General features: G+C 35.3%; 1 protein-coding gene across 1 annotated transcript in view; it reads right to left on the reverse strand.

The window, feature by feature from the left end:
• The window catches only part of CPS1 (carbamoyl-phosphate synthase 1), a 113211-nt gene that overhangs the window by 34623 nt on the left and 52452 nt on the right, over window positions 1-26136 (reverse strand). Inside the window, exons 20-24 of the mRNA XM_054585692.1 lie at window positions 24594-24770; window positions 21269-21387; window positions 2272-2413; window positions 842-907; window positions 342-405 (exon numbers count right to left, since the gene is read on the reverse strand). Coding sequence (XP_054441667.1) covers window positions 342-405; window positions 842-907; window positions 2272-2413; window positions 21269-21387; window positions 24594-24770 — 568 coding nt within the window. The remainder of the gene's footprint in view (window positions 1-341; window positions 406-841; window positions 908-2271; window positions 2414-21268; window positions 21388-24593; window positions 24771-26136) is intronic.

Here is a 26136-nt window from a genome sequence, read left to right on the forward strand (position 1 = left end):
GAAATACAATGCTAGGAGAGAAAAAGTTGAAGTGTAATTCATTCCTCAACCCCAGCGAGAGGCTCAATTTAGTTCATGAGGATCAAAATGATTAGGGATGAAACGATGAAATGAAAGGAGATGAAATTTGTATTGGAGGCTGCATTCAAGTCCACTTCCACCACTTGATAGCTGCGTATGTTTGGGTTTCATCTCCCTGAACCTCAATTTCCTAACTGGCAAAATATTAATTATGACAGCATCTATTTTATGTAGTTTTCAGAATACTGAAATTAACATTTGTGAAAAGTGCTATATAAACAAATTGTAAAACCCTATGTAAATATAAGGTATCACTTTACCAATGTGATATGGACCACAGCCCAGCACCATCAATCCATTGTCATCAAAATTGATATCATGCTCCTGAGGAAAAAAAGATGTGAAAATTATGTTATTCTTCCTTCTAATTAAACTATGTGTCCTGTCTTTGTGTTTTTCTAATTCTTCCTTTTGTTGACATGCATCCTCAATTAGTCTGGGAGCCTCTAATAATAAAGTCATAAAAGCTCTACTTATTTGTAAAAAAAAATAAGTTCTATAGTTTTTAATTATATAGTCTTTACAACATGGCATAGCTGTATGATTCATGTAACCATATTCATTATCTTTTCACTTGTTTGATTTCATTATCTTAAGGCATTTCTTAAAAGAGGAGTATAGAAAGACACCATCACATTTGATCCACTTGATGTCATTTGTATTACCAGCAACACTAGATAACAACAAAAGTTTACATTCCTCCATGTGGACCATTTACTAAATCTAGAACTTTCTGATATGGCAATGTGGCAATTCTTACCTGACCATTGTAGGTAACATAGAGGTAGTTTGTTACTGATGGGTATTCTGCAGCCAGTGTATCAATCTGCAAAAGAAAAGAAATAAATAATAAACAAATAAATAAATAGGAAGTTTTCTACTCCCTTCGTTTTAATATTTTTTCAAGAATGATTGTGGATTTTTTTGGTGCTGCATTCAGAAATTTCATTTCTTTAATGTCTATTACTGCCAAATATAAAGACAAGAAAATGGCATGTACAACCCAATTGCTTTCTAATTCTGAAAGTAAGAGGGGAAAAAACAATGATGCAATTTAGTTATCACTTGAGCAATAATGACAATACACATCCCAGAGCATCACTGATTCATTATGGTAGTACCTCTCATGAACATAGCCAAGTGGTCATATAATCAATGGGTTACCAAGAAGTCTTACTCAGCCAAGCTGTCTAAAGTAGCTGCAAATAAAATCTAAAATCAGAGTAAAGTGACCTACATGTAAGGATTCCTTTGGTTTACAAACGAATGCATAAGATTTAAGTTACCTGTGGCAACGAGCAATTGGACACAAATTTCATAAAGTGTGGGGGCAAGGGGAAGAAGACAAGATTTCACTGAATGGAAAAAGTAAATCAATTCAGCTCTCAAGGGCTAGGAGCTCAGCTTAGGGAGCAAGAATTTGGGGGCTGATAGGGCAAGCTAGTGTAAAACAGGTGAGAAGGAAAAAAAGATAATAATTGCTCAGTAGAAAATATTCAGCACCAAGCCTGAGATCTAAGGGTACGCATGTGTCTGCCCCCTGAGCACGCAGGAAAGGTCGATAATTTTAAAGGACAAGAACCAGCTGGTGGTACTTTAAGCCAAGCCATCTCTTCTACTAAAGGCCAAAAAAAAAAAATAAAAATCACAATGCTACACCTATGAATGTTCTTGTGTGATTGTCATGAATACTAGATGAGCTCATTATGCCCAACCCTATCACAATGAATACTAAATGAACCATAATGATGGAGCACTTAAAATAAAGTATTACCTTGTAAAAACTTAGTGCCAAAAGAGATAGCTATTCTTTTCAAGAGCCTCAGCAACCACGCTAGGATATTTCAAGTCCTTCTATAACATTAAGGATTCCTCTTTCTACAGACATATTTGCACTCAGTCAAAAAGCAGAGGAGAGGTCATTTTGTTTTGTTTTTTTGTTTTTTGGGGGTTTTTTTTCAATTTAGGCCAAGAAAATCATGTATTCATTCTCACCTTTACATCTTTTCCCTTCATCTTTTCCCTTTTAAGCATAAATAAACCCCATGCTGAATAAAATTGGTGACATCACGGGCATCCATAGGACAAGTAGAGTCACATTCAAATTCCACCCCTTTTTATGGACAATGTCCCTATGAGTTGGTGCCTACATTTCACTTGAGAAATCTTGAGAACAGGAAATTACTTTACCTGTTTAACCCACGGGTGGATATTTTTCTTTAACCTCAGCTCCCTTGTCTGGGCCTCAGTCAGCCTGAGGCATTTGGAAATCTGCTTGTCTGAGAATCCAATCTCCTTTGCTTTTTTCAGGGTTTCTGCTGTGATGGACTCACTAGGATTTAAGGAAAAAGAGATGCTCAGGTTTAAACCAATAACAATAAGAAGCATTGAACTATTCAATTTCAAAAGCACCAAAAGGTTTTTTATTTTCTATCTTCAACATGTTTAGATCTATCTTTTAAAAATACACAAATCTACTAAACCTTTGAACCTCTTTGAAGTCTACTATTTGCAATGCTGATGTCAAATATGTGGATTCCTATTTTCACACCCTATGCACCCTCTTCTTATTTCCTGAAAAATGGTTTCTGCATTTACTGATTAAATGAATTTCCTCTTTAAAAATAATCAGGGACCCCTCCCTTACTAAAATGAGGAGCCGTTTCTCAATTTTCATTTCCTTAACCTGTAAGCATATGACCTGTTTAATGTTCCATTCTTTAAAGGCATCTTGCTCTGGCTTCTGGTAAGTTGCTTCTCACCCTACTTTACTCCTCACAACAACCATTTACTGTTTCCTCACACCAAAGCTCTATCCACAATTATAGGCTTTCATCTGCCTACTTTCTCTCTCTTTTAAATTTAGCCACGTCATTGGTTTAAGTAATGTAAGTAGTCAATGGCATCCAAATCTTTAGACTTTCTCCGGTGTCTGATCTATGTACCAGGTCTTTATGTACAAGACCTTTGAGAATCACCTTCTCCTGGGCATCCCAACATTGGATCAGAGCTGGTATCCTCTCTATAAACTGCCTTTATCTGCAGACATCACAATCTGTCTTCTCTTAAGAAGATGGTTTTATGGTTTTATGATTATTCTCCACTCAAGCCAGGCTTATCTCCTCACTTCCCCCACACTCATTTCCATGGTATAGACCTCATTTGCACTGTCTCCCTCGTCTGCAAAGTCTTGATATACCTACTACCTACCCAACTTCTCTTGAACTCCCAACCATCTTCCTCCCGGCAACAAAAGCTAAGCTTCATATATGAAGCCTTCTCAGTCTGCCCTTCTAGGCTCTTAACTAATGCTTATGTTTGGAACCAAGCTGGAAATTGGTAGCACACTGTTTAACATGTCATCATCACCTGGAATTTTAAATGTTTCCTACCTTTTGTTTTCCCAACCACACTTTTTTCTGCTAGCTTCAAGTTCCACAAGGGCAAAGAATACATCTGACTCATTTATCTCATCATTCCCAAAGCCTAGTACACTGTCTGGCCCACAGACAACATTCAATAAGTATTTATTAAGTAAATGAAAATAACTGAAATCCTATGGCTTTTTATTTTATAGAAATGACAAAGAAGCAATGGAAATAGCTCATAACTAGAATTCAAAATGTACACAAAAATAATCTGTATAATCCCAATGTTCAGAAATAATAAAATACACTGTAAAAGCATCTTTAACCAAATAGCTGTGGGCCAGCTATTCCAAGCAATAGTCAGTACAGTAAAACTCAATTATGATAGTTTGAGAATCAATACAGAAGATCTAATAATAAATAAAATATTTTCACTGAAATTCTGCTATTAGGGTGTAGTTGAATGAAATCTATTGCATTTTGTTCATTCTATTCCTCAATCTTCTTTATTTAATTCATACTCTGAGTTTAAAGAAGAGAGAATCAAGCTGATATATTTATTAGCTATTTCTCTGGATTTTTAATGTCAGTATTAGTTTAGATTTTTGGAGCTATAGCTCTTTCTATTCAGTATGCTTTTTCTATGGCACCTAAATCCCCTTCTGTGTCTCAAATCAATTTGTTATTTCTCCCAATAAATTTAATTCTCTTTCTATTCCCATTTAGAATTTTTTAATCTTCCCAAGTATTTGATAAGCATTCTCTCAGAGCAACACATTTGCCTGTCAAATTGTCGAACATGATCTGATTAAGTATTATTAATCACTTATTATATGCCACTGGGCTACATGCTCTGGAAATGCGCTGTCCAATATGGTAGGCAAGTAGCTACACATAACAAGTTAAATTTAAATGTCAATTAATTTAAATTTTTAAATTTAAATTCACAGTCACATTAGCTACATCTCAAGTGCTCAATAGCTACACATTGCTAGTGACTAAGGTATTGAACAATGCAGATTACAGAATATTTTATCATCACAGAAATTTCTATTAGATAGTGCTGCTCAAGAAGATACAAAACAATATTTGAGAAAAGGGAATGACAAAGAGTGATTCAACACATTTTATGGGGAGATAAGCCATGTGTTGAAATGTGGGGTCAGAGAAAAGAGATAACAATGTGAGTGGTTGTAGTTGAGAAATACTATGGCAGTAGAGGGATAAGAACAGAACCATAAAGAAAATTTAGTTTCATATAGATGAGGAGATGACAGATGTACTATAAGCAAGGACAACTGCATTTGCAATAATTTGAGGCAGCAATAGGTATCACTGGTACAGGAAACACCTGTGATTGAAGATTTGCACTTGGAAAAAGTAGAGAATTGTGGATGGTGAAGGTGTGGCTGTATTCACTGCATTCTTTCGTTAGTGCTTTAACACTTAGTAAAATCGTGCTGTGTATCTGGTTCTGTGCTACCTATTTAAATGATGGAGAAATAAAGTACTGAATCTCTACATTTAAGGAAATCGGAGTGTATTAGGAGGCAAACAAATAGCCATGAGAGGTACTATGAGAGAAATGCATACAAGAGGAGGCTATGGCTCAGAAGAAATGGGCCCAGCTTCTACTGGGGAAGTCTAGGAAGGCTTCTGAGCTTCTGAGGGTCTTTGAAACACCCAAGTTTATAGTGTTTAGTTTTAGTTTTACCAAAAAAAATTGTGCCCTGACTGGTGTGGTTCAGTGGATTGAGTGCCAGCCTGTGAACCAAAGGGTTGCCAGTCCAATTCCCAGTCAGGACACATGCCTGTATTGCAGGCCAGGTCCCCAGTAGGAGGGGGTGTGAGAAGCAACCACACATTGATATTTCTCTCCTTCTTTTTTTCTCCCTTTTACTCTCTCTAAAACTAAATAAATTTTTAAAAAATTGAGATGAAAGCAGAGAAAGGGATTTGTTGTTGTTGTTGCTATTTGTTTTAGTAATGTATATTTCCACTTTCCTTTCCAAGACTATGTACCTAAACCAATTGCGCATTTGTTTATGTGCAAGTGTGCATTCAGGCTCAAAATGGAAGTGCTTGGCAAATAAGCTATTTTTCTAATTAGAACTTGGGATGACATTCTTTTTTAAAGAAATATCTTAGAGTTTTGTGGAAGATCTCAAATCATGTTAATGTTTACCGGTATGGGGAAAAGCTACACATTTTCTCTGTGATATGCAATTATATTAAAAACATAGGTATGAAGGTTACGTGGTGAAATACTGTGCACATAACACTGAGCCAATTCTTACACATAGATTTTGCTACCTACTTGCTAAAACATTTTCCCATCACTGTGGAATAGCAGTAAAAGATTAGACTAGCAAAGAATAAGTAGATGTTCAATGAGACATTTCTTTATTATTGCAAAAATTAATTGAAGCAAAACCCATACTATATTACTATATAAACAACCACACTAACCTAAATGACTAAACCGAACCCTCTGAACAGCAGCGGTCCACACACACTTAAGAAACGTGTCTTGAAGAGAACCATCATACGTATAATTTTGACTATGAATAAGCTTAAATGAAAGTGCTGCAAGTTCAAAGATAACTAGAAGTAATATTTTTATCTTTTATCGTTGGGTCTTTTTTGTGTGTTGAATGGTTTACTTTTGTTTTTCTTATGTGGAATATCAGTCAATTCTTCAAAGCTTCTTATATTGCTTTAAATGCAAGTTATAAATAAAGATATTACACACACAAACAAGAAACCATTCAGATTCCTTATATTTCTATTAGGGATGCAATACATTTGCATTTGTTCTGTCCACATTCAGCAATCCAGTCTTTCCTATTGTTGATATATGCATAATTTCTCTTACTCTTTTCCACCAAGGAAAAGTCCAATAGAGTCTATAAAGATATTTCCAGCAAATATAGAAAATGTTTCTCTACACACCAAATAAAATTGGACTCTTACCAACAAAAATGTTTAAAAGAAAAAGGAAAACTGATAGGTAGAATTGGCCTTGTGCATAAAGAAATAAAGTGAATTAATTTTATGCTCAGCTCTGGTGGCAAAAAATAGCTATCTGTCACTAGGACTAACTCAATTGTTACTGTTCCCCATAGCATATCCACCCTAGAGAGTTTTCATTATTTAAAGGGGATGCCTGAGAAGAGCAACAGTAACACAAAATAATGAATCATGAATGATAGAATGGGGGTGAAAACTATTTCTCTATAGATACCCCCTCAAACCATACCAGGTGAGAGTTCTGAAATAGATGCATCAAGCTAGACCTGCAGAGTGCATGTTTTAAGCCCATAAGCTGAACCTCAGAATATTTTCTTGGTGAGCCAAAAACCTTTAATTTTTGCCCAATATTCAAATTAGATCAATAGCATGATATAGTACTTCAAACATCTTGAAATTAAGGTGTATTAAATTGGAATGGCATATAAATACATTGAGATAGTTCGTCTATCTCAACTTGAATGCAAATATTGGGTAGATAGGTCATATGAAGTTCAAAGTGAAATATCTTATTTAGTATTTCATTCATGGTCTCTCTGGTTATTCGCCTCTGTTCTTTAGACATGTTCCCGAAATAGTGTAAAGCACTTTGCAATCTTCCTCACTGAGGAAAGAGATGTTGATTCTGATTCAACATGGCAATTACAAGAAGAGAGACAAGTTAGATCCCTTCTCTCATTCAATGCTGCCCTAATTCTGTAGGGAACCCCTAACTCCAAGACAGGGAGCAGGTTGCCTCTCTCTCTATGTCCCTCACTCACTCTCTCTGCTGCTCCTGCAGAAGACAAGGTTTGCTGGCATGTCATTACACACAGAAGAAAATTGACTTTATTCCCTACTAGTTCTGATACAAAATTTTATTTTGAGCTCCACTATAATAAAATAAAAGAAGAGACAGTATGAAGACAAGATTCATTAGCTTTGGGCCAGTGATTCAGATAAGGTTAAACCTCTTCAGAGTCAAATACAAGATGAATAATCTTAAGTGAACATAAAAGCTCATTTAACAATGTGGAGATTCAGATACATGTCCCTCATCTTTATCTGTTCATATTGAGCTGCCTTCTATTTTGTCTCCTAAAAAAGAACTTTCATCAGGGTGAGATTTCTTTAAATCAAGCTAGGTAAAAGCTTATTTTAGGACAGAGCTATAATATTTCTATTTTTCCAAAAGAAAATGAAAACCTTAATTTGGAACAAACTCAAAATAAAATAGTTACTAAAAGAACTATAAACACTGAATTTGTTATTCAAAACTGCTCTTTGAAACCTCAATAGGTTATAATATAAACCTCCATCTAGATTATATTGTAAATCAAGGGAGCATTATACTAAGCAAGAAATGTGATCAGTTGAATGGAGTATATTGCACTAAAGCACAGTTTTAAAATATGTATAATAAATAAATTATCCCTCTGTTATTTAATATAAATTTGTATGTACTAAGTGTGTTTAGGTTTATCTTCACTTCTTTGAACATGAATACATTAAATCCATATTTCAGAACTAGGCCCTCTATATATCCAAATTCTTCAAAGGTTACACTTTTATCTTGGTATAATAGAATCTAATACAATAAAACAAAGAAACACCAAAGAACTGTGACGCTGGCCTTTTCATAATCTTCAGTTTCTCTCTACATAGCAGCACAGAATGACAGGCTGAAATTTTAGAGAGAGGAAAACATCTTAAAAACAGACAATCAGAATTTTACACTCTCTGCCATAATCTTTTAACGGTTAGGCAGCACGGCTTGCTTTAAGGAGGGGGCGCCTCTCGGGTGTTCTCTGGTTTTGTAAACAATAGAAGCCTTTCTCCCCCTTCTCTTCAACATCCAATGTAGATTTTGTTGTTTAAAATTCTACCCTGTCATCTCTGAAACTTCTTCCACCCACACTAAGTCTTCAGCAATAAATGGTAAAAGGAAATGGAATAAATTCCCCTTCGTGAGGAAATTTTCACCTGGCATAGAGGAGCTGGGGAAATCTGTTAACGGACTGCAGGAACGCCCGCAGCATGGCGACTAGGGGGTGCACTTCACACAGCCCTCTCTTCCACTTGACTGGCTTTTATCTGATCCACCAACTCCCGAGTAATACTAAACAAATTTCCCTCCAGATTGCACAAGCTCTAATGTGAAAATGAGCACTCCACTTGGCCTGCAATTATGCGATGGCTTGCAATTTTATTATTATCCTCCTTTTAAAAATCCCCCAAAAGGCAGAAGCTGAGCGAAACACGAGGCCTGATGTTTAGTAATGACACCTGCTTTAATAAGAAAAGGGAACTGAGTAAGATATATGTTCTCTGCCCTGAGACCCCTCACCAGCCTCCCCTGAGCTCTGCATGGCTTCACTGATTATTTTTTGGAGGTTCGAGACCACAGCACCTTCGCAATAACGCAGTCAGTGGAGGGTATTTGTCTCTCGCCTTTTCTTTCAAACAGACAACTTCTTACCTCTTTCCTTAAGAAAAATGCAAAAGACATTTTTTTCAAAAGCAGCAGTAGTAGTTAGAAAAGCCAAGGATAAAAATCTAGGCAGTTGGAAAAATACTACTCTTTTCTCTTACTTTCTGAGAGCACCATGCCTTGATTCTGTAAAGCAACAAGGCCTTTGGAGGAATTAAAGAAAAGCCTTGATCTTTATCTCATGTACAGGACAAACAATGCCTATAGCCAATATCCATGTGAAAGCATGGCATCATGAAAATTATCTATTAGGATCTGGGTCCACTTGGCACTATCACAATAATGCTGTAATAGCACAAGTATTGATTTTCAAGGGACAGCATGCTTAAAACTATATTTCACTTTAAAAGCCATTAACAACAACAAAACCAAAACAAAGGAAAAAACCTTGTGGGAAATTGATATTGTAGATATTTTTAAGTAGGCAGCTTTTAATTTCTGAATACTATGCTCATTTTTTCCAATCTTTAGCGATCCTAATAATTCAGAAATACTGTGATGTTATATTTTCAATCTAATAAGGTCACTTATATACTATTGATTATAATATCATAATTATAGTCTATGGACACCAATAATAATGGGGAAAATAACCTAATATAACACAAGTTAATTATAATTTTAAGCTTTAATAAATAACAGTTTGTTTCTCAGTGATTCTTAATTGAAAAGGCTGTGACTCTCTCTGCTCTTGATTCGGTAACAATGAAAAACAAATAGAAATCACCTAATCACAGTAGTTAAGTCATGTCTATTAGTGAATTAAAAAGTGCTCCATTATATTCAAAAAATCATGTTTCTATAAATCAAGTAGCTTTCACCTGGTAAGATTGAACTAAAGGGCAAAGTCCATACTATGGAATATTGTTTTTGTTATTTCCAATTAATAAAGTTATTTAAAATTTTAAATCTATTAAATGTATTCTTTCTCAAAAAATTAGAAGACACAGACAGTGGCAAAATTTTGGGTTTTCCTATGAAAATAGGCTTGATATGTATCTGGAATTTAAGTCCAACAGATATTAAAAAATAATACTGCATAAGGCCTCTGTAGTAAGCATTGACTAAGCATTCTTTGATGTTTTAAAATGTTATTTCATAAACAAGTTTATTTTTCATATATTTTAAAACCTCTCTATCATATTTAAAGCAAAACATGTTTCCACAGAGTAGTTTTTCATATACCTCACATATTGTTCCAAGCAACACATGTGTAACATTCAAATATATAACCTTCTTTGACTTGTAGAAACTATTACTTAGAATCTTATTTAAAAACATTATGTGACTGAAGCCTATCCACTAACTGCTGCATAAATTTTTCTTGCTAAACATAACATATATGGTAATAATTTTCAACCAAATTTTGTTTTAGTTCTTGAATGAGAAACTGTATACCTTTTCTAGAAAGGGGGGAAATGAGAGCCCAGGGAATGTGGAAAAATTCTAGACTTTAATTCCTGGGGGCACATCATATTAGATCTATGTTAATTTAAGGATTACTACCTCCATGGAAACCGAAACACTTTATCATTGAGGGTTTGTTTAAAAGACACATTAATAGCCATGACAGCAAAAATCCTAACGAATTTCATACTAATGACTATACATGTACTCAAGAACAAATTGAGTAGCTCACTCTTCAAGATCTCTAGAGCAAAGCATGGTCAATTAAATCAGTCCACTGGCTAAAGAGTATGTAGGAGGGTAGGATATGAGGCAGTATGGGCAATAGCCACATGGCCATATTGATACTGATATGATGGCCATTACGTTATCATTATATTTATTAACTTCCTGTTTCAACCTTTGATAGGCAAATAGCACTGGCTGAATCTAGAATCAGGTTCCAAATATGTTGAGAAGAAAAAATGTTGAGGAAAAAAATCAGATGAAACAATAAAAGTGTAAAGAGTTTATTTAGCACAATGCCAAGCAGGTAATAAATGCTTCATAAATAAATGCCAGAGGAGGAGGAAGAAGGGGAGGAGCAGCCACAGACGGGAGAGTGAGGAAGAGGAAGAAGGGAAGCAGCAGGAGTTAAGCAGAACAATGCTGGCAAGTCACCTAGATTTGCCCCCAGCACCTTAGCTCTCCCCAGTCTCTTCCTTCTCCTCCATAGCATTCCTGTCTCCTACCTGGAGGAGGTAAGGACCGCCTTATTTAGGCCTCCCTGCAAATCATAAGTGATCCTCTGGAGAGAATGTGCATCAGGCATTTACTCTGCTGTGGGAGGCATGGCCACTGCCCTATGCTCCGCAGGGTATGACACCAGGCACTTCACCTCGAAGGGCAGGTGCAGAGGCCAATGCTCCCACAAAGGCATCTCCCAGGGGTGTCCAACCCGCGGCCCACGAGCCACATGTGGCCCAGGGTGGCTATGAATGCAGCCCAACACAAAATCATAAGTTTACTTAAACATAATAAGATTTTTTTTGTTTTTGTTAGTGCTTGTGTATTTAATGTGTGGCCTAAGACAACTCTTGTTCTTCCAGGGTGGCCCAGAGACGCCAAAGGTTGGACACCCCTGCCAGGTGTGAATGAGCAAGTGAAAACATTCTGGGGGGTCACTCCGTGGTGATCTAGTTTCTGTAATAGCTCAGGGCACCTATTTAGCCTAAATTTAATTTCTATTGTACACTTCAGAAGTTTTTTACTTACATCTGCATTAACATGGAAGATTAGGCATTTGCATTTTATTTAAAGAAAAAAATATGCCTGTGTATGTATGCATGTGTATATACAGTCTTTTACTATAAACATAAGAAGTCGTAAAAAGAAAATCCTTATCCTAGCTCCCCATACCCTTGAAAATTCTGTTTATGTCTTTGAAAGGGGACCGCTGGGGGCTTTCTCCCTGCCAGGCCCCGTGTTCTCCCCACAAGAGCTCTGGAGGAGAGCACATCTCTTACGGTGTTTCCGTTGTAAATGGGGTCAACAATTCAGGCAGGAAAACACAGAGCTCAGAACTTGACAGCTAAGGAGGGACTAGTCGATCTCCCGCTGTCTGATTTAAAAGTCATCTCTCTTAAAAGAAGCCTTTGAAAAGGCTTAGCAACTAGCACCAAAAGCAGGAGCCCTCGGCTAGATTTCTTGCTTTCCCCTGAGGGTGTGACATAAAGTGTGACTCACATCTCAGTGTGACTCAGTTTCACCATCCACAGAAATAGAAGAGTGATTATTTTCTTCCTGGATTATAATGGAAATACACTTAAAGGTCACCAGAGAAATGCAGAACTCTGTATTATAAATACCATAAATACAGAGTTTTTGCCTTAACCTTCTTTGCTGGTTAATTCAGAGCCTTCACTACAACTATAAATATTTATATATATTTCTCAGAAAAACTTTTCTAAAATTTATAATTTTGAAAACTTGGATAATTTTTTAATCAAAATTATACAAATTTTGGTTGTTCTCAACAGGTAATAGGGATTTTGTGTCCATATAAGTATTATAATGCTTACACTGTACATAATCCCCATGTAACAATATATAACAATGAAATAAATCCCCTTTTATTAGAAAAAGTTTATTCAGGGTCTTCCTAGCTAATTAATAGATATATGTCACTTAAAAAATGAAAAAATAAAGATGTTAATTTACAATGTCTTCAAACATAGGGTGAGTTTATATCTTGGACTATGTATTTTTCAATGTATAAATCTGTGAGTCCCTTTGAGCAGCCAGAAATTTTAATGCATTTTCCTCCATTTCAATGTCCTTTCTTTGGCCTGACAAATTCTGATTTTCACTATATACCAGGAATAGTTCTTCATTTATTTAATGGGTATGTTATCATACAAATATTATTAAATGTTTGCTCTATACAAAGCCAATTTCCAAGAAAACACGTGGTAAATAAAAGTATGGGAAGCCAGTCCTATCTCTTTCAGAATTGACACTACACTTTAGAATGGTGAACTCTACTTTGCATATACACAAATCAGCAAAAACTCTTAAGAAAAACTCATAATAATAGCACATTGGAATTTGTCCTAATGGAATTTACAATTTAATTGGAGACTGTTGCTAGCATACTTGTAATAATTACAGAACAATGAAGTGAAACTGTGTGGCTCTAACTATATACATTGAACAAATAGGTAGATAATATCCACCTTAATTCTGTTCATAGATTTTGTTTCTTTGTAGAAATATTCTCATTTTTAGGAAACAGAGCAAAAATATAACAAAATAAGAGCAAACACAATCTGTCACTTTCTAAGTAGAATTCTTCCACTTACCTACTTCCTCTTTCTCATTGCATACTTGGTCCTTAAAATCCAGCTACTACTCTTGCCTCCCTATGATCAAATTTGCTGGACTTGATCAACGCTCTTCCTAAACCACGCAATATTGTTGAAAGTGTCTTCCTACTTCATTTGTTTTAAATTGTCTCTTCCTTTGGCTCCCATAACACTGGGATATATAGGAGCAAAAACACTTGGATTCCAAAAGTCCTGAAAACTCAAATCCTGGCTTAAACATGCTCTACCTTTGAAATCTTGAAAAGCTTACTTAAACTTTCTGAGCCATTGTTTCATCTATAAACTATGGGGCAGGGATGCATACCTTCTAGGAACTCTTAAATTGAGACATATGAAAAAAACACACGCAAAGATCTTAGAGCTTTTGTTTTTAATCTCCTGTAAGTTTTCATGGTTTTGTGTTTTTTGCCTCTTGTTGGTTCATTAAAAGTATCCTGTCATATAAATATATATGTACATATATATACAACTATGTATATATTTAATCTTCAAAAATAGATTACAAACCCATTGAAAGCAGACTACCAATTATTCATCAACAAATAACACTGGACCTAGTACCTTGTCTAGCACATAGCAAGTACTGAATAAATATTAATGATTGAATAGATGAAGAAGTAACATTTGGTCTAATAGCAACAACTCCTAATAAAGAAAAATGCCATCAGATAAATACATAACCCATCAGGCTGAGATCAGAGATATTGACATAGGGATAATCTATTTAATTCTTAACTATTAATAGATACATACATGCAAACTATGAGTATATGTTATTTTAAGTCAACTTAAACTTTTTGGAGTCATCTAACATACAAGAATCAATACTAAGAAAACATACAAGATTCATTTTATGAATGATCTGAATAGCACCCTGAAAACATTTTATGTAAAACATTCATCTTGCCCATGCCAGAATCAAGTACTCTCTCACACTTTCAAAATGCATAATTATTTGTCAAAATAATGAAAACACTATTTAAATAATGAATTCAATGAGGACTCTCTAAATATTAAATATTTTATGTAAATTTACCATATTTGATTCAATAAATTATTAAAAATTAATGGAGGTCTATCAAATCTTTGACTTCACCTGCAATATCCTATCTTATTACATGGAATGTAAAAACAAATTTAAAATAAAGTGTATTTTTGGCATTAGTTCATAGAGGCATGAAAATGCCCACAGTAATACTCTTCTTTTATAGAGAGAAAATGACCTTTTTATGTGAGTGCAAATTTTTAGTATTCCTAGTGAGGTTCATTAGATAGAGGTTTAGGGTATGAGGACTGAAACCATAGAATGGTACTATGTAGTAACTAATAAAATTGTTTTCCTTTAGAGTTAATTACTTCACATATATATTCATCTAGTTACATTGCTGTCTAGTAAAATGACAAAAGAGTATTTCTTTTTTCACCAGGGTGAAACTGACACTTAGAAATATAGTATGAGTTGGTAGTGAGGTCAAAGGGACCATATTCTGCACCTCAAGTCTATAGGTTCCCCTAAAGCATCCAAATATCTCCATTCCCATTCTACATTTAAAATAACAAATACCCACAAATTTAGTATATATTTGAATGTCCACAGGCTGGAGTTTGGAAAACAATAACATGTCATATCTAAGTATCATAGAAATTATAACACATAATTATATGCTATATATAAGAGAGAGAGAGAGAGAGATTTCTTTCCCTAAATTTCTTTTATATTTAATACATTTTAAAGCTAAGGTTGTTCATTGTTAATGACTTCCTACCAGAAAGTATAACTTGTCATTAGAAAGAAGTACCGGCTCTTCTCTGTCTTATATCTGAGTTTTAACATCTTTTAGGTGACATTTTCCCCCCGAAACTTCTATCAAATATAAGCACAAAACATTCTTGTCTGGTTTTGTCATGCTTCGTGAGCAAGTTAAATAAAAAGTCAATAGAAACTAACATGTGTAGGAGAGGACATTCAAAAGGAGTGTTCCAGCTAAGGTGACATCTGCATTATTACATCTGCCAGAAGTTTGTGGCTGCGGGGAAATGGCCAACTTTGCTGAGCTCAATTTAGCACTTGAATGCCCAAGTGGAACTCACCGGGCTCGCCCTAGACTATTTTCCTGAGCCACAGGCACACCTATGACTTTTCAGCACCTACCAATGGATGTAGTTTATCACATTGAACGTAGTGGTGGTGGTCACATTAAAATAGGCCCTCCAAAAGTACACTGCCTCATTTTTGCTATTTACATTGAATATACCCATAAGTCACAATGAAGGGTGAACAACTATCAATATTATCAGAATTAAAATAGTGGGAAAAAAACATGAAATCTCTAAAATAATGGAAAGAAGCAAATTTTGGATAATTTTCACAATTATCCGTCGTAAAGTTAATGTCAAAAATAATAGAGAGATAGGTTCAAATCTTAGCCTCCTATAATTTTATGAGATGAACTGTACACAATGGTTACCTCCCTTATTTTCAAACATCTAAAATGGACGAAAACAGATTTTTAAAAAATAGTCATCCACAATGTTGCTAACAAAAATAGCAACATTTTACAAAAAATACAGAGAACAAAATAGACCATTCAGGGAAATTGCCCAAATTCAACGAAATGCAAAGGAAGAAGTAATCATCATAAACACGGAAACCTTCCACTTGGTAATTTAACACAATGCAGCACAAGCAGGGCCTGACTACCTTCTTTGAGCAAATCACTTGAAAGAATTCAAAAACTTAATTCAACTTAGTTTTATCCAGTAAAAAAAACCAAAATTTTACAATTTAAGCAGGTATAATAATATTCGTGAGCTACATATGGCAGTCAAAAATAGCTAAATAACTCAAATCAAAATAAGGAAATAAAAAAACTGAAAAAGAGTCACAGCAGAAGATAAGCAGATGCTCAAAGCCAACTCTCACATTTTTTTCTTGCCTGTTATGTGTGTGTGTTTTCAAGTATTGTGACTGCCTTTCAATCTAAAATTGCTAATCTAACTTGACATAAATAAATATGTTTGGGGTATAATGTTTAGAAATGGTTTTTGCTCACAAACAAGACTTATTATAGTTGACTTGCTTTCTTACTTATAGCAAAAGGGGTTCAGCTGTGCTTGTTTATTAATTACTAATATAGTTGAAACATCATATATGGGTTCTATGGTGATAGGACTATCATCTGTATTTACCATTCCTACTATACTAAAAGTATCTATTATATGTAGTCTTATTTCCTGCAGATGTTACGTATAATTTGCCTTTCCACACCCCTAAACATACACATATGTGTTTATATACATATACACATATATGCATATACATTTAGGTATACATATATGTACATGTCTGCATATACACATATACGTGTGTGTATACATATATGCATACACACATAACACATAGGGATTAAACATCAAATATCTTAGGTTCCATAGTCCTACTCACATTTGATCTCAATTCTGTCATTTATTAGCATGTGATATCAAAGAAGTCGCTAAATATCTCGGTGCCTTAGTTTACAATCTATAAAATCAGGATAATTACTACCTTCCTTAGGTAGTAGCAAGCATTAAGTAAAATAATGTGCTTAAAACAGTGCCTAATATGTAGTCAACAAATTTGGTGATTATCATTTTACCCTTGGAAGGTATTCAAAATTGTTTGATTGAACGAAAACTCATGTCTCTGTGTTAACACGGAGAGATAGAGTTGAAAATACATTATTTTCTTACCTTAGGGAATCAACTATATCAGGACAACCTCCTTGATGAACACATTTGACATATTTATTTATCTGATTTATGGTACTTGCAATTCTGCCCTCCAGGCCAGATTTATTTGCATAACTAAAGTTGAACCTGTCAATCTACTGCTAATGGAAGAAAGGACTATAGGAGAGACTTTTATAGTTTTTAATAGATGAAATTAAGTATATTTTCCTTCTAGTGAGTATTAATTTTAAAAAGCCTGTATGAGAGGACTATTTATATGCAAAAGAGTTGGTATAGGTAGGGTATCGTGAAAATAAGTATATTAAAGTTTGGCTAGCTCAGCAGCGAAGGCCAGTGGATAAGGCTTATGCAAATACAGCTCCATTAAAAATTCTGACAGACTTCTCTTAAACTGCTCGCAAAGTGATCTGGTAACATGAAGTTAATAGATCAAACACCTAAATCCCAGTGTATATACATAAGAGGCAATGGAATCCTATCCTACATGATATAACTCACATCACATTGAATAAAGATAACATTTTCAAACCTAAAGAAATCCACTGCAAAATAGATTATCACTCTAGGTCGATTAATGCTACTATACCAGCTTATAAATTCGTGGAGCTGCCTGTAACAGTCAACTTTCCTAGCATGCCCTTGGGCCGCCATAAACAATTTAAGAGGAAAAGGAGAAAGTCAGTGAACTCAAGCGGTAAGAGAGTTGTTTGCTGAAGCTGCCCGAACACTGGGTAGCGAGAACTTGGTAAGAATGAATACTGCTCCAGAAGTCTCCTGAGGATTGCCATTGCTACGCTTCTGTACTGGGGATGGTAAATAGAGTTCTGATGGAGGCAAACACTCCGAGCTGGGATGCTGAGTGGATAATTCTTAACACCCATCTAATTTATCTCATCATCCTGAAGAAGGCTGAGATTTCATTCATCATCCTTAGCATAATACAGGTTTACCTTCACCCTTCAAGGCAAGGAATTTCTTACTGTAATTTCCACTTTCTCAAATACATGGAAAACTCATCTGTTATTTCTTTAATGCTGACCTTGTTACAATCAGTTTTGTTTTCCCCATTTCAGTCAGTGGGTATTAACATATATACTAAATATGTGGGTATATTCAACCTAGGAATCAAATTCTAGATTTCCCTTCAGATGACTATATGTAAATATAAGCATAGAGTGACCATCAGTTTGAGGGATAGTCTTATCCTCTGCTAGTGAAAGTGTTTACTAAACATCAGAAGAATTTTGGCATGATTACCAGCTGTAGAGTGGGAATTTTTTGTTTATTAGCATAATGGAGAGTTATTGATCTTTTGAAAAGGACAGCATTATTATCATTAGCTTCATTGCTTTCTTTAAAAAAAGTAAGTCTGGTATTGAAATAAGTGACAATGCATCGTAAAGAAAATAAAGAAATGTTATATTGCAAAATATATAAGCAAATGCAAATTGTGAGTCTAAAAATAAGCCTTTAAATCTATATCTCTAAAAATCTCAAAATAGTCTTCATAAGTTGCATTTTCTTTTCCGGGGGACAAAAGGGGAAACTTTCTTGGGTACTCATTAGGTGTCAGGTTTCCTTTACACCTACATCATTTAAGCTCCACACATGATAAAGCAGACATCAGCACGAGGAATGTGAGGCTAGAGAAGTGAGGGGGGTACCGTGCCCATGACTCCATAGAGGGGAAGACCGCACACTGGTCTATCTGACTGGCTCCATGGCCTGTGCTCCTTGCAGTGCACAACAAAGGAACCAGGTAACACTCAACCCACATCTAGCAACCTATACTTCATCCTCCCTTTAAGTTTCTCATTTTCTCCCACTAAAGAGCCCCAATGTCTGTTCTCCCAGGATCCTATAAGAAAAGTGCAAAGGGACCTGGCACATTGGTACCAGAGATATGTTGAAGTTAGAGGATTTGGGGGCTCCCTCAAATCGTACCAGATAAATAGCCACCTCCCAGGCCTATACCTAGAGCCAACCTTCCCAACACCGAAGCAGCTGAGATCTTGAAACAAGTGAACCACAAATAAATGCAAATAAAAAAGAGCAAGTAGAACAAGTGATCTTAACCCTTCTCCAAACTGGCAATAATCAGCCAGAAGATGCCAACTGTTGACAGAGAGCTACTGTCACTGTTGGAGCTATATATGCCTTGATAACAAAGCCTCCCTGGATATTCAGCGAATAAGGCAGAAGATGTCACAATCCATAAAAGCAGAAGATGGTGATGGTGAAGATAATCAAAATAGGGCAAGAAAGCTCAAGTCTTACACACGTGCCATCTGCGGCAATTGCTCTAAACTTCAGAACCCTACATGCCACAGAAAGATTGAGACAGGCAGCTTCAGTGGCCACCTATTTTTACTTCATTTATCTATCACCTCTGAATAACAACCATTATTGAATTGCTATGGGAGCGTCTATGGCACACTAGAAAGAACGAAATTAAACAGTGATGTTTCACGCAGATAAGAATGAATCCAGGATTTAAGGTTACTAACACCATGAGTCATCTGTTGAGATAATAGATAAGCATAATTTTTAGCATCTTTTAAATTATTAAAAGCATTATATAAAAGCATTTGATGTAGATAATTAGGAACAATAGAAAACATCTCTATTTACAAATATACCTAGGCAAGAAAATGAAGACTGAATATTTCAAATTATTAGCAAATAAATACAACAGATATTACAAGTGATCGGTAAGCAACCTGATCTAATCTTCTAAGGGCCTTAGTCATTATCAATATACACTTACGTTTGCTTAGCTAGAATCTCAACCTGCCTTCTCGTTGTAACAGAAACACCTCAATTAAAACATTGAATTTGTCTAAATATCAGAAGGTTTATCAAGTGGAAATTTAAATCACAATTACATCTGCTATTTTTCACCCAGGTCTTTTCCACTGCTACAATCAACATACTGTAAGTTTCTAGCACCCCCATGTGGTTTAGTTGGAGCAGTTTCATAGGCATTTGAAATCAGTTGCTTGAAACTGAAAACAGCGGAACAGACTATAATTCAAAATGGAAGTTCTGCTGGCACCATAAACCAAGAAAGGAAGACTCGAGTCAGCAAAAGTCCGAGATGAATGTACAGGCTCCATTCTGAACTTGTCTGCTATCCACTGTTCATTTTATGTGATCACAGCAAAGAATGACTTACAAGCAAGATCGGAATTGCCAGTTCTCAAAACCAAGCATTTGTTGTGGGCAATTGTTGAATACATGAAAAAGAACCTCTTTTTGCTCAAAAAGAAAAGCAAGTGTTTTTAGTTCCCAGTTTGTATGCATCTTGTTTAAGTAAACTCAGCAACCCCAGTATATGTTATAGTTGCTAAATAGATGAGGAATCAAGGCTTTGAGCTCCACTGCTCTCGATCACATTTTTACTGATTAATTTTTCTACATTTTCTCATATCACTTGAGAACAATTTACCATAAACAGGCAAAAATTTTTCCCTCTCTAAATATATGCTTATGCTTGTAGATGAAGCTTCTTTCCAAAAACAATGTATTTCAGATCCCTCTTAAGGAGGAGAAATTGAAGAACAACATACTGTGTTCCTTAAGTTGGTAATAAGTACTCCTCTTATCAAAAATACATTTTTAAGACTTATCTGTGATTTCATAAACCTGAGGCACCCCAACACATGGTCTTTCCACAAAAAATAAAAAGTAGATTTAAAGCACTGACATAATTGGAATATTCTGACCATGAAATTTTAAAAATAAGTGGCCACGAAGGAGGTAAAAATGTAAATTACTGAGCAGTAAAGGGTCTGTTAACAGAAACGTAAATGTGGCTGAGGCTGAACTGGAAGTCCCAATGTTGAAAATACCAGTAAAATGCAAGAGGAACACATTTGCTCACCAATCTACAGCAATGTGTAGTTTGATATTAAAGGAGAAAAATAGTCTTTAGTATTTAGAATCAGAAAATATACAGAAAACAGGAATATCATTCTATTGATTATTGAAATTTAAACCTAGGTATCATTTAGTAGTTAAATAGCATATGCTATCATAAGTGTACATTGATTTTCGTAAATTCAAAGAGCAAATAAGAGCATCATTATGTTTGATGGCAAGGATGGGGTAGAAGATAGTTCAATATAATAGATACCTTTCAGTAGGTAAAAATCTAAAAAACTGCCACTTCTTCTGAGTAAGGCTATTGCCTTCCAACCTTGGCACTATTTACATTGTTGAAGCATAATTTTGGCCAAATGCTTAAGGGTAAGAAGGAGACTATTCAAAAATTGCACAGGAGATACCTGGAGTGAACCGGAGCCATACTGTCTTACCTATTGAGGCCTTTTAGTGTCTTTTCCATGTTTAGAATATCACGCATTTTATACAAAAACCACTTGTCAATGGATGTGAGCTTCGCAACCTCATCAAGGGACATGTTGTCTTCCAAAGCCTGCCAAAAGGAGAAAATATATATTTTTTTGGCAAACATTTTATAAATCTCTTACTTGGTTGAAAACAGAGCAGCCATCCCTCTCCTTGTTTTTCAGAGAGCCTGAGGCTACAGATTGAGACATGAAACATGAAAATGATATCATGCCATTGATGTTGCTCCCAAGAAACCTACAGATACTGCCAACTGTTTCCACAATGACATACAACGAAGATGCTGTGAGTTAGTCAGAATGGTGTGTGTTCAGAAAAATCCCCCTAATAGGCTCAGCCTCCTGCTCTTAATATGACTATGTTACCATTTATATCCTACATCTGGGACATCTCTTTGAAATTAAATGGAATCTCTTGAAACTACAGTTAAGCCAAATTGGTAAGAAAACCTAGAATCATGTGATTTGTATTTTGGATAATTATCCTTTAGCAAATAGCATATTTTTATCACTTCATTCCACATGCATGCAAACTAGTCAGTGAGAATTTATGGGTCAGATTTGGCTTGGTGTTATTTCTATAGAGTATACCCTCACAAAAGACTGCAAAAAAATTATTTTGAATCAGTTACTTTGACTTTTTCACTAAGGCAGGCATTTTATACCATCCTAATATATTCCAAAACAGAGTAGTAATAACTTGAGATCTGATAGGCAACTCAGCCTTTTCCTGAAGCTTACTTTAACAATTTCTCAAGAGTAAAATTACAACTATGGGTCATTAGGCTAAGTACAAAAGGCAACTGTATAAAGGAAACTCTCAAAACCAAAACATTCATATTCAAAAGATGTATACTCATATAAAAATAATCAGATGATATTTCAAAACAACACATTATAGAATGGCTCACTATATTTCTAGGTCCCATTAATAAATATATGTTACTAGCTGCTCGGTTGCTACATTTCAACCCAGAGAGCTTAATTTTCAGAAAATTTTTACTTATTTCTATCTGGTGATCTGGTGGCAAATACTCAAATCCATGTTCATTTCGTAAGTATAATTCTCCCTGTAATTACAGACAAATTCCCAAGGACTTAATATTCTGTCTTATTTTCTAAGTAATTAAAGCACAAGTAGCTGTTGGCTATCAACACTGAGAAGGGGATAGAACCTGAAGATAGCAGGCTTTGGACAGACCACAGGAAGTTTGCACAGAATCACACAAAGGTAATCACCATGAAGGTGATGGAGGACCTAGAATCCTGTAGTGATGTTGTTGTGAGGAAGGACAAATACAGTCACATGTGCAGTTTTGAAGAAAGAGCTAGATCCAGCCCATCTTGGAACTGCATCTTCAAGCACCACAGCTTTGCCATTCACAGGGCTGTGATGAAGTTCGGAATGACCTCAGGCAAGTTTGAGGTGACTCCAATGTTCCCCAAATCAAAAAGAATGCCCTGTGTTCTCCCCAGATCAAAAGAGGTGATGATCCAGTCATCCTGAAATAAGACTGCTGCAAAAACCAGACCTCAGAGCAAGTTGCCCTTTTCTAAGAATCATGAAAGTGAACGAAGATTTACACACTCCCTTCATTCTTTTCCCCTTCAGCTCTACACAGTTCTTACACTCTTTGTCAAAATCACCAACTTCTTGGTTGCTGTGGAAATGAACAGTAATGATGACCTCTAACAAACAGAAATCAGTTCCTTCTCCCAGCACTCTGGCAGACAAAAACTTATACTTCAGACCTGCACTTCTTACTCAAACACAGGGTACTCTGAATGAAAGAATCTCTGCACATTTCCCCTGAATTTTCATCTTTTATAAGTCTGTTAGAAAAGAATCAGAGGTTTGCTTGAGTTTTACAGCCTCATTGGACACTCAGAAATACGTCCCTTTTTCATCTGCCTTAAACTGGCAGAAGCATGAAAACTAGACTTAAGAAAAAAAAAATCCACTTACTGCTCTCTGTCTGAAAAAAAAATATGTTATATGTATACAGACATAAACATACATACATGAGTGTGGTAGATGGCTTTTAAAAAAAAGTGCAATAAAAGCAACTAAAACGGCGAAATGGCTTTCTGAATTAATCTCTCATCATTACTATCACGCCACCACCACAGAAAAATGTTAATTCTCTATGACCTTGAAATTCAACATTGAGAAGTGTTCATCAAAAGATACTAGTATCTCCCAGGTTTCACTGAGAACTAAATATTCTGCATTTAGAAACCGTAAAGGTAAGAAGAGTCTACAATGTGTGCAATAAAAGTAACATTTCTTTCCCTTCTTCCCTCTCTACTGGACTCTCAATATAGGCACATAAAAGTTGCTGTGAAGCTCAGAATCACTAGCCACATTTTGATGCTGCAACAACAAATTAGAAAGAGAGGCAACCCCTTTAAAGACAAAATTCCTATTTTCATCCATTCATCCTACATGTGCTCGTGCACACACAAAATGGTCAGCAGGGCTTTGTGGCTCCAGCGTGGTTTGACACTGTGGGAGGATTAACGCCTAAGCTTCCTTAAATGTCAGACAACCATGCAGAGATTTCTGACCAGACAGGTCCCAGCTGCCCAAGTCACCTTTTATAAAATCACGTAAGCTGAGACTTCAAAACTCTAAGCATAGTAAACATGAAAGGAGATTAATATGGCATTTAATTTACATAAAAGGGGAACAAGGGAGTGGAAGTGAGAAATGCGCGGCTTTTATTGTTCTACAAGTAAGACCAATAAAATAATTACATTAAAAAAATCCTATAATCATGGAAATTCTTCATAGTCTGTTGTTGTTTAAACACTGAAAAAGAAGCAAGTAGATAAGGAGTATTCTATAGTCTTAGGTAATCCATATTAAACGATGCTATTTATATACCTTCTTTCCTAAGATATCATTTTACATATTTTCAAGGAACAAGTAATGAGGGTGGTAGGAAATGACAGGTCAGTATTATCAAATTTATTTAAGAGTATTCATACTACATATACTAAAAGGGAGGAACATTTTTTCTATATGATCATCCCTTAAAACTGCAAAGTGTCCTTAAATCTAGACTTAAAGTCTAACAAAAAAGGGTAATTTTTCATTAATTACTATAGAATAATCTGATGAAATCCGTAGATATCTTCGGTCTAATACTACTAAGATAATTAAAAATTGCCCCCAAATTCAAGATCACGTCATGGTTCGGTTTTACTTTAATGCTCAGGTTGTCCAAATTCTGGGAAAAATAGAGGCCCTGGGCCCTTGGTCATGTATTACCTTGGCAATGGCGTAGATGCGAGTGCTGGATGGATCAGACAGCTCTCTTCTGAGATCTAGGTTGGATGGCCAGTCTTTTTTCATTGGGAGTTGGGAAGTGAAACCATCTATAGACGGGTGGCACATCCGTAAAGCCTTCTGGAAACTCTCCTCAAAGGTACGACCAATAGCCATGACCTGTAATACACAGTTAAGAGATCATATTTAAAGAAAGAGCGTATGTTTCTAATTCATAACAGAATAGAAAGAGAATACTTTTCAGAAAAGACTTAAGAATAAAACATACATCAGAACACTCCTCAAATTTAGGTGTTATTTTTCTTCTCTCCTTTTCTCCTTGGGTTTGTTATAAAGTCTTCAACATTAAGTCAGTCTTCTACCACTTGGAGAATTTAGCTGTATTTGCTAAGACTGATGAGGAAATTGCCTATACCTGCCCCAGGCCATAGTGTTCAAAATAATGTATTTGTGGCCAAAGCAATATATACCCTTCCTTAATAAGATCTTGCTTTTCTGCAGATGTCTTTTAGAATAGAAAGCAAATGAAGAGAAACCAGGCATATATTAACATGCAAAAACAACCTCTTTCTAAACAGGTATCAGTCAGAGTCCAAGAGAGGTAGGCTTTCTTTATAGCAAAGCATTAGTATTAATAGAACCTTAAGAATCATAGCAAATACTGATAAACTCAGATTTTGAGAGGAGGTGGGCACTAAATTCTCCATGACAAATTCAATGTGTCTTCCCACAATCATTACAACTGATTGTACACTAATCAATTAGAAAAGCCATGCAGTGATTTGGTCTGGACAAGTTACAAATCAGAGCTGAACTTAAATTGACTTTGAAGCCTACCCATTTATTTTCAGTGGATAAACACTGTCTTTGAATCTTTCCACAGAATGATAGATTGCTATGCATTTTAGGTCGCCAATTTAAAATAACAACAGTCGTGATGCCGCCCTCAGTAAACTCTCATGATTCCTCACATAGACCAGAATTCCCGTGAATGTCATTTTAGTAAATCTTCACATCAATTGTGTAACAAGATACATGTACCAAGATCACCGTAGCCAAACAGATAACCTTTCTGCACTAATCCAAATTTAATTAGAAATAAGGGAAGATTCTTAAGAGTGGGAATAAATAAAATCTTAGTCAAATTCAGATATGCAATTTGCAAGGCATAGTGGTATTTGAAGAGTTAGATAATAATGTCCACAGATTCACTTGCCCAAGCATGGGAGAGATGGCCAGATATAAGATGTTTTATGGTATATCGAATTAAGAAAATGTTTGAAATATTTAATAAAATTTGTAAATATTACATATTTAAGTTGTCCCTGTGAAGTAACTAGTTCTATACTCACCATAATTTGTATTATTATGTAAGTACATTGTACATAATGGTATATAGAATAAATGCAATAAAAGAGAAACAAACTTTCCTATATATTAATACAAGAACATATAACTGTGTTTATTCAAAATTTGTGCTTTTTAATACTTTATATTAATATATTTATGTGTAATGCTTTATATG

This window comes from Pteronotus mesoamericanus, unplaced genomic scaffold (assembly GCF_021234165.1).
Source record: "Pteronotus mesoamericanus isolate MK-2021 breed Mesoamerican mustached bat unplaced genomic scaffold, CSHL_Meso_final contig_90, whole genome shotgun sequence".
NCBI lineage: Eukaryota > Metazoa > Chordata > Mammalia > Chiroptera > Mormoopidae > Pteronotus > Pteronotus mesoamericanus.